The 10,422-nt window shown below is 44.0% G+C and overlaps 1 protein-coding gene across 1 annotated transcript in view; it reads left to right on the plus strand.

Annotated features, from left to right (window-relative positions):
* The window catches only part of LOC125280987 (transport and Golgi organization protein 1 homolog), a 30,363-nt gene extending 23,350 nt beyond the window's left edge, over positions 1–7,013 (plus strand). The window contains exon 10 of the mRNA XM_057316130.1: positions 6,704–7,013. Within this exon, the coding sequence (XP_057172113.1) occupies positions 6,704–6,983 (280 nt within the window). The 3' untranslated portion in view covers positions 6,984–7,013. The remainder of the gene's footprint in view (positions 1–6,703) is intronic.
* Positions 7,014–10,422: the final 3,409 nt, after the last annotated feature.

The raw sequence follows: 10,422 nt of genomic DNA on the forward strand, positions 1-10,422 counted from the left end.
TTTCATGCTTTCCTGATGGTTCTTACTTAGAGGAGGAAAATGATAAATATCTCACCAGCTAAGCTACCACAACTCCCTTTGAGGACACTGAGGCAGCACCTTTCCCTCTGGCTACTTCAGCCCAGCAGGATGAGTTCTGTGTCCTTAAGGCAGCTTCTATTGTAGCCGAGGGCAGCACTGCAAACATGTAAGGTGATACTCGGTATGTGCTTTGGATAGCTAGCTCATGGTTTTGGAATATTATGGAAGAAACGAGGTTTCCTTCCTTACAATGGGGATGAGATTAAAAATGGCTGCTAGGTCTAAAATTCATCAGATGCCATGCTTTTGCCTGCAGATCTAGCTATTATTAAGGTCCCAGGGATATTCTGCACTTGACTTTCTGGAGGCCAAAGGAAACCACCTGGCTTATAGTTCTGCCCAAAAAAAGCTGCTCAAAAGGACACCGAGAGCCAGACCTCTGTCATGTTCTGAAGGGATGTCCTACCAACTGACAATTGGGAAAAATTGAGCAGACATGGCCAACAACAGGGCCCAGACAAGGAGAAACAATGTTGGGAATCTGATGACTAGTTGATAAAAAGAGAGAATTCTGGTTTGGATCAAATAACAATATGGCCATCTCCAAAATTCTAAAATTCCCACTCCTGACAACTGTACAAATATTAAACCATTGGTCTACTGACAAACTGATAGGGTTGATGAACCAGTATTGGTGGGGAAATGCTAAGAAGACTGCAGAAAGTGCCAACCTTGCTTGTCCCACTTGTCCAAAATACGATCCTGGAAAACAAATCCATACCTCCCCTGGGCATTTTAGACTGCTCAATGAACCATTTGAGATTTGGCAACTGGATTTCATGCAACTTTCTCATCTCATGGAAATAAGTTTGTGTTAGTCAATGTGCCTATGTTATCTCACTGGACCAAAGCTTTCCCTTGTAGAAAGGCCAATGACTCTTCTGTGGCTAAAATCCTGTTAGAAAAAATTCTCTCTCCGGGAAAAGCTCTCTTGAACAGCACAATGACCAGAAAACCCATTCTACCGTGCAGGCATTTCACTGAGTTTGTGATCTTTGGCCGGTTTTACAATACTTTCATTGTACATTACTATCCCCTAACCTCACAACTGGTCCAACACCATAATGGCAACACTGGGGACCCAATTGGCAAAATCTGCAGAGACTTTCCAATGACCTGGGCCAAAGGCATTGCCAATACTTCTTCTAAATCTCAAGGCCATCCCCTTTGGAGCTCTGACTCCCAACCTTGGAGATAGTCACTGGATATCCATGCATTTGACCTCTGCCCCCTTTTGACCTGGAGTTGAGAAAAGGGGATATATTTCAATAATGCAAAGATCTAGTTGCTTCTATCAAAATGAACATTGTTGTAGCAGAGCAATCTTTTCAGTGTCCACTCCCAGGGGATAATTATCTTGACCATCACACCCTGCAAGCTGGGGATTCTTTCTCTTGGGAAAGACACTTCCACAGAGATTCTCTTCAACCTCCCTTGAGAGGACCTTATCGGATACTGCTAACCAAACCTTGTGCTGCCAAATCCCAGGGAATGGGCTCTTGGGTCCACGGGACACATTTAAAGAAGGCACCAGACCCTGACTGGACCTGGACACCATCTGGTCACGAGAACATAAATACTTCCCAAATTGAAAGAGAAAACATCTGGGGAGACAGCTTTCCCCCACATGTCCGGACCAGGCCTGCATTCCTTTTCTCACTGTTGCTCCTCCTACCTCTTTTGTGCAAAGAACATGCCTTTTTCTGCATTTCCCAGTCTCTTGCAAAAGGAGGAAACCTCTTTGGAGTATGACCTTTCCAGAAATAGCCTCATTTTTATCTTGTGAGCATTTCTAGAGTTTTAGAAGTTTCAGAATTCAAAAGTCTTTCTTTTACCTAAACTATTAACTGCACCCTGATTCCTTTTGTTTGTTTTTGTTTTGTTTTTGTTTGGTTTCTTTAAAGAAACAGAATTTTTAATTTATTAACAACATTAAAGACAAATGAAAAAAAAAAACATGCCGTGTTTATAGACAGAGAAATTCAAAATCATAAAAAAATGTCAATACTTTTCCAATTGCCTTGTATATTTTATGCAGCAGCAATTAATATCCCAATATGAGTTTGCAAGAAATATGACAGGCTAATTCTAAACTTGATATGGAAGAGCAAAGACCCATAGACAGCCAAGATGCTTCTGAAGAAAAAGGAAAGGGGAGGGCGCCTGGGTGGCCTCATTCGGTTAAGCATCTGCCTTCGGCTCAGGTCATGATCCCAGGTCCTGGGATCCAGTCCCACATCGGGTTCCCTGCTCGGCGGGAGTCTGCTTCTCCCTCTGCACCCCCTCCCATGTGCACAAAAATAAGTAAATAAAATCTTTAGGGGGGAAAAAAAGGAATAAGGAAAGGAGAACTGCCCCACCAGATATCAAGAATTATTATGAAGCTATAAGATTTAGGATAGGGTGTTATTCATGCTGGGAGACTAATGACTACCACTAGTGCACCCAGACCAGAATCACAAATGTATGAGAACTTCATCCATGACACAGGGGGCACTACAGATCACTGGGGAATGGTGTATGAAATACATGATGTCAGGACAACTGGTCATCCACATGGTAGATCTCTATCTCCTGCCATACACAAAATCTAATTTCCAATGGATTTACCGACTTCAAAATGAAAGATAAAACTGGTTAAACTTGCAGAAGAATATATAGAAAGATATCTTTATGATCCCAGGATAAGAAAATACTTCTTCACCAAGGCAAAAAAGCATTCTTCAGAAAGAAAATTGGTAAGCATGACAACGTTAAAATTAAGAATTTTTGCTGGGATGCCTGGGTGTCTCAGTCGTTGAGCGTCTGCCTTCAGCTCAGGGTGTGATCCCAGAGTCCTGGGATGCAGCCCCACATCCAGCCCTGCATCAGGCTCCCTGCTCTGCTGGGAGCCTGCCTCTTCCTCTCCCTCTCCGTCTGCTTGTGTTCCCTCTCTCACGGGCTCTCTCTTTCTCTCTCTGTCAAATAAATAAATAAAATCTTAAAAAAAAAAGGAAAAGAACTTTTGCTAACAAAAAGATACCTTAGAGAAAAATTAAATTAGAAACCAGAAAAAGATACAGGCGTCCCAGGAAACAAGAATATTTGAATGAAATCTTTGAATTATACTTTATCATTCAAACTCCAGCTAACTTTTATATGAAAATCAGGAACCAAACAGATTCTGAAATCTAGGTAGTCTTCATTATTTTAACTCAGCTATCTGAATTCAAAAACTGATAACAAAGAATGTTTTATTCATAACACGCACAACCAACCACAGATCAATATCCAGAATATTTGAAAAGCTAATTCCTACATAACAAAAAGAGAAAAGCAAATAGCCCAATGGCAAAACTAGAATTTTATGGAAGAAAAAAATCCTAGTGGTGAATAAAAACATGAAAAATGTTCAACCTCAATAATAATCATAAAAATTCACCTTAAGGCCACAAAGAGTAACCCTTTTACATTCATCAGGTTGGCAAAAAATTAAGCTTGGCAAGACCAGTTATTGGTGAAGATAGGAATTCTATGCAGTACTGGGACAAGTACAATTGGTACAACTATTTTGAAAGATACTCTGCATTATCTTGCAAAACTCTACACGTTCATTCTTACAAACCAGAAATTCCAATACTAGAAAATGTATATGCCCTATTGAAAATCTTGAACCTACACACCAGGAAACGTGTGAGAATGTCCGTTGCAGCATTGTTCAGAATAACAAAAAACTGGAAACAATTATTCACCAAAAGCAGAATAAATAAATGGTGCTATACTTATATAATTACATAGTTTGAACATCCGGATTCTAATCCAAATGCATTGTTTCTGAATTTATAACATAACAGACCATTACTGATAACACATGGAGTTTTAAACAGCTCTTTTGAGATAACAATACTGTTTTGAAATGTCCCGGAAGTATTCCTATTCTTGCAACAAGTTCTCTAATGCTTCATGTTCCCCAGTGTATCTGTATTCCCAGATGTACTCAGTGATTTCATTTAGTGCATTCTCGCAGTATTTCACTATTTTGCTCCCAGACACTTGAGGAAGACACTTCCAGGAGGCACACGTGACTCCGGGTTTGCCTTCATAGGGAGAAACCTGTCTTCCTTCAGGTAAACAACTGCCAATAAATATTTTCAGTTGGCTCCTTTCAAACCTAGGGTCCTGGGTTAGAACCAACACATGGTTTGGAATTGTCATCTTGCTTTTGATTCTGTACTTGCTGTCTGTCAATCCTTTGTAGAAACAGTGTCCCCAGTGAGGTGATGCTGGCTCACTGGTCTCAATCTCGAGCAGATACAGACTTCACACAGGAAGTACATGAGAGTTTCTCCCTTCTAACCTTCCCAGTTCTTCAAGTGTCACTTGAGTAGTTTACAACTGTGATGCACATTTCCTCCAACATGAGACACGCCACCAGAAAAAGACCTTGCTGGCACTGAAACACAAAACCACTAAATACAAAGAACTTGACTGCTGATCAGAAATTCTTCCAGGGACACCTGGGTGGCTCAGTCGGTTAAGCATCTGCCTTTGGCTCATGATCCAGTGAGTCATGATCCCAGTATCCTAGGACTGAGTCCCACACTGGGCTCCTTGCCCAGCGGGGAGCCTCTTTCTCCCTCTGCCTGATTCTCTCTCTCTCTCTCTCTCATACACACACGCATAAATAAAATCTTTAAAAAAAATTCTTCCATGGAAACTTTTTTAAAGTTTTTTAAATTACAATTACCTCACAGTTATATTCATTTCAGGTGTGCAATCTAGTGATTCAACACTTGTAGGCAACACCTGGTGCTCATCACAAATGCATGACTTAATCCCTATCACCTACTGAACCCATCCCCCCAATCATCTCCCCTCTGATTACCAACAGGTTGTTCTCTATAGTAAAAAGGCTGTTTTCTTGGTTTGCCTCTTTTTTCTTCTCGCTGCTCATTTGTTTTATTTCATAAATTCCACAAATGACTAAAATCATATAGTATCTGTCTTTGACGGACTTATTTTGCTCCTCAAGGCAAATCTTGATCAGAACGGGGAAATGTGAAAAGTCGTAACGGGAAATGCCACAAAACAGTCAGGAGGTTTTGGCAGGGGGAGCTCGGACACACTATCACTCTGAATAAACTGGGGACCCAACAGGAAGACATGGACTTGACCTCGCACGTGAATACTCCACTATTCCAGCTACAGGAACTCTATTCTCCTCTCTCCATCCCCTCCCCCCAACCCCCACCTCCCAACAGGACTCAACCATGAGAAACCACAATGATTTGAACTACCAGATGCCTCCAATGGACTTTTGGTTCCTAACAGCCTTCTAAACTGCCCCCTTTTCGCCTGAAAACAGTGAGCCTCTCTGATGCTCCCCAATGTGCCTAAGGGTTAGTCACTGCTTCTTTGTCCTACATTCTATTCTTCTTCCTTCCCAAACAAAACCAACTTCGGCTGATAAATCCCTCAGAGTTTCTACCTTTAAGGTTACAAAATGGAGGGCAGTTTGTGTTTCTACCTGGGTCTCAGGTTCCAGCAGAATTAGGGAAGTGGGACCCCAGCTCATTCTTTTAGGAAGTCCTGAGAGTCAGCAGTTAGTGCATTCAAGTCCCCACTGAAAGCGGCTCCCGTTCCTCTGAGTTTGGCTCAGGATTTCTCCCCAGAAACAAGCCTGCATCTGTAACAAGCCAACCACAGCATCTCTGATGTGGTGTCGCGGGACCCCTCAAGCCACGGATCCCTGAGTAAAACAGGTCTGTTCAAATACCCGCAGGGAAAATGAGGACTGAACCAGGGGAACAGCCCTCAAAATGCAAGCGACTGTGCTGCTCACTTACCAGCATGTCCTGGGAAGCCGCCCAGAGCCGCCCCCTCAGCACTCAGCCAACAAGGCAGCTTCTTCCTCTACCTCGGGAGGCGACAAGTTGCTGCAAAGGCCCCAGGGTCTTCCCAGGGTGGGGGCCGAACCTACTGAAACCGCAGCTTTGGCGATCTATCCCCTGCAGCCAGAGAGGGGCCAGATTCTTGGGAGGCTTCTGGAGCCCTTCCTGCTCTGAGGCGCCTTGGGTCAGAAAAGGCCATTGGCGCGCCCTCTGCTGGCCGTGGCTGCGCACGCAGAGAAACCGCCCCCTTCCTGTTGGAGGTGCGCGCGCGCCCTCTGCTGGCCTTCCTGGTATTCCCTGCAATGCTCAAAGTCATGACCCCTCAGATGGAGGGACTGAATGTGCTCTGGTCTATCCAAGCCATCTCTCTCCATGACAGATCGTGAGGCTCGGCCCCACAACGCCATGAAAAGGAGGGGTGCCCATCTTCCCAAGTGAAATGGCCTCTGCACAGCTCTGCCCCAGAGAGGTCGGAGCTTTGGGCTCAGGGAAATCTGACGTCCTGGATTCCCGCCTTCTCCGGTCCCAATGCTCAGAGCACCTACCTAGACCTCCTCCCCCCTGGTCCATGGTCCACCTCCACACACCTAGACCAGCAACTGCTTTTCATCCTTCCAACTCCTCTTTGTCTCTGCTTTTCTCTACCCCCTCTCCCTCTCTTGGTTCCTCTCACTTTCCAGGACTTGCCCAATCCCCCCAACACCCACTCAGTGTCCCTCTCCCTGACAGTCTCTTTCTCTATCTCTCCACAGGCCCTCAGACCTTCTGCTCTGTTCAGTCCTGTCCAGGACCACCACAGGGGACCACCTCTCCTGTCTCCCCCTCTCTCCTGCCATCATTCGGCCCAGTCCCTGCGCACAGGGCATGACAATCCCATTTATGGAGGAAGCTCAGGCTGACCTGAGGCGGGTAACTGCCTCTCCAGGGCAGAATGTGGACAGACAGACCTTGACACCTTGGCCCAGCCATGACCCCAATGCTTCTGGAGGATGGCTGCTTCAACAACCTGGGAAGAAGGAGGGCTTTGCATGATCCAGGAGCTCTGGTGCAGAATGGACTGGAGTAAAGGACCTAAGAAGCAACAGACACATACACCCAACTCCTCCTGCGTGGTGAGGGAGGAATGGGTCTCCTGTCACTGGCCTCTTCCCTGCCCATCCCTCAACATGGAAACTGTGGGGGATTATGGGGCATCAGGGGTCTTACCAAGAACACTGCCACCATCAGCGCCCCTCAGAGCCCACCCGCTGTTGCGAGGCAGCTGGTGAAGTGAAACCAGCGCACAAAACCTGGATTAATGCAGGGCCTCCTCACAGGTCTCCCGGGGCCACTACTGACCATTCATTCCTCACAATCACAACTGACCACTGCCTGGGGACAGACACCTGTCCTGCTGATCACCACACACCCCTGAAACTAGCAGACACCATGTACTCAAGGGTATCTATCACCAGAGTTAATACAACCACCAACAGATCTAAATACAGGGTATGTCCACCTGCCCAGAAGGACTGCTTGGGCCCCTTGCAGTAAAGATGCCACAAAGGGTAATCTTGCTACTATCCTCCATCACCACCACTGCTGCCAGTTTGTTTCTGTGTGTACAGGATTCACACTGTGCTCTTGGAGGGGAGTGACTATAGGTCCTCGTGAAGGCAGACGTTGACACACAGACAGAACCGTGAAAGGTTTATTGGGGGGATACGAGGAGAGACAGAGCACAGGGGACAGGATGGGCAGGGAAGGCATTCAGACGATTAGGCTCATCTGACACCTTTACAACATATATACTCTGCACAGCCTGGTTGTTACCGCTCAGGGAGATCTTCAAATTTCAAACTGACTGTCCTGTAAGTCAAACAGATTTTGGATTATTTCAATGGGATCTTATGTTCTGCCATGTGCAATTTGCCTCCTATAGTATATCTGAGGCCTTGGATGAACACCTGAGTGTGTGGCTGCCTCTGTGAGTCCATATGTAATAGAAAATAATTGTCCTCACATCTCAGACATCAATGTCTGAATGTACCCATTCTCAAAAGTATCTTTTATTTCCTTCTTGGCTAGGACCTGAAATTTAATAGAAAAAAAGGAGGTCATGGCTTTGTCATTGAAATGAGGATCCTCGCTATCTGGGCTGAGATGTTCTACTCCAAGTGCAATTTCAAGGTCTTAAATGAACACCTTTTGATGATCATCTGCATGGAGCTATTTTTTTAAACAGTGAGTAGGGTGAGTGGCCAAAATCCCAGATATTTGGCACATTTTTTTTTGAAACAGAGAGAAAAAAACAAAGACAGAGAAAGGATAAACTTGTGAGCGAACAGGGAAGGGGGAAAAGGAGAGGGAGAGAGAGAAACCCTAAGGGTCTCCACACTCAGCGTCAAACCCGACTTGGGGCTCAATCTCAGGCCAATAGTACCTTGATCCCCAAACCAGGCAAAGACCCCTTCAAAAAGGAGAATTACAGACCAATTTCCCTAATGAATATGTATGCCAACATCTTCAATAAGATCCTGGCTAATAGAATCCAACTGTACATTAAAAGGATTATCCACCATGACGAAGTGGGATTCATACCTGGGATGCAGCGTGGTTTAACATTTGCAAATCGATCAGCGTGATATATCATATCAACAAGAAAAGACTCAGGAACAATATGAGCCTCTCAATTGATGCAGAGAAAGCATTTAACAAAATACAGCATCCTTTCCTGATTAAAACCCTTCAGACTGTAGGAATAGAGGGTACATTTCTCAATCTCATAAAAGCCATCTATGAAAAGCCTACTGCAAATATTATTCTCAATGGGGAAAAGCTGGAAGCCTTTCCCTGAAGATGAGGAACACGACAAGGATGCCCACTCTCGCCACTATTATTCAACATAGTACTAGAAGTCCTTGCAACAGCAATCAGACAACAAAAAGGGATAAAAGGTATCCAAATCGGCAAAGAAGAAGTCAAACTGTCTCTCTTCGCAGATGACATGATACTCTATATGGAAAACCCAAAAGAATGCACTCCCAAACTATTAGAAGTTATAGAGCCATTCAGTAACGTGGCGGGATACAAAATCAATGCTCAGAAATCAGTTGCATTTCTATACACAAATACTGAGACTGAAGAAAGAGAAATTAGGGAATCCATCCCATTTACAATAGCACCAAAAACCATACGTTACCTTGGAATTAACTTAACCAGAGACGTAAAGGACCTATATTCTAGAAACTATAAATAACTCTTGAAAGACATTGAGGAAGACATAAAAAGATGGAAAAATATTCCATGCTCATGGATCGGAAGAATTAACCTAGTTAAATGTCCATGCTACCCAGAGCAATCTACACTTTCAATGCTCTCCCGATCAAAATACCGAGGACATTTTTCAAAGAACTGGAACAAATAGTCCTTAAATTTGTATGGAACCAGAAAAGGCCCTGAATCGCCAAGGAACTGTTGAAAAGGAAAAACAAAGCTGGGGGCATCACAATGCTGGATTTCAAGCTATACTACAAAGCTGTGATCACAAAGACAGCACGGTACTGGCACAAAAACAGACACACAGACCAATGGAACAGAATAGAGACTCCAGAAATGGACCCTCGACTCTTTGGGCAACTAATCTTTGATATAGCAGAAAAAAACATCCAGTGGAAAAAAGACAGTCTCTTCAATAAATGGTGCTGGGAAAATTGGACAGCTACATGCAAAAGAATGAAACTTGACCAATCTCTCACACCATACACAAAAATAAACTCCAAGTGGATGAAAGACCTCGATGTGAGACAGGAATCCATCAAAATCCTAGAGGAGAACATAGGCAGCAACCTCTACGACATCGGCCAAAGCAACCTTATTCATGACACATCTCCAAAGGCAAGAGAAACAAAAGATAAAATGAACTTGTGGGACTTCATCAAGATAAAAAGCTTCGGCACAGCCAAGGAAACAGTCAAAAAAACTAAGAGGAAGCCCACGGAATGGGAGAATACATTTGCAAATGACACTACAGATAAAAGACTGGTATCCAAGATCTACAAAGAACTTCTCAAACTCAATACATGAGAAACAAATGAACAAATCAAAAAATGGGCAGAAGATATGAACAGACACTTTTCCAATGAAGACATACAAATGGCTAATAGACACATGAAAAAATGTTCACAGTCATTAGCCATCAAGGAAATTCAAATCAAAACCACACTGAGATACCACCTTACGCCAGTTAGAATGGCAAAAATAGACAAGGCAAGAAACAACAATTGTTGGAGAGGATGTGCAGAAAGGGGATCCCTCCTACATTGTTGGTGGGAATGCAAGTTGGTACAGCCACTCTGGAAAACAGTGTGGAGGTCCCTTAAGTAGTTAAATATTGAGCTACCCTATGACCCAGCCATTGCAGTACTGGGTGTTTATCCCAAAGATACAGACGTAGTGAAGAGAAGGGCCATATGCACCCCAATGTTCACAG

Source organism: Ursus arctos, unplaced genomic scaffold (assembly GCF_023065955.2).
Source record: "Ursus arctos isolate Adak ecotype North America unplaced genomic scaffold, UrsArc2.0 scaffold_208, whole genome shotgun sequence".
In the NCBI taxonomy this organism is placed as follows: domain Eukaryota; kingdom Metazoa; phylum Chordata; class Mammalia; order Carnivora; family Ursidae; genus Ursus; species Ursus arctos.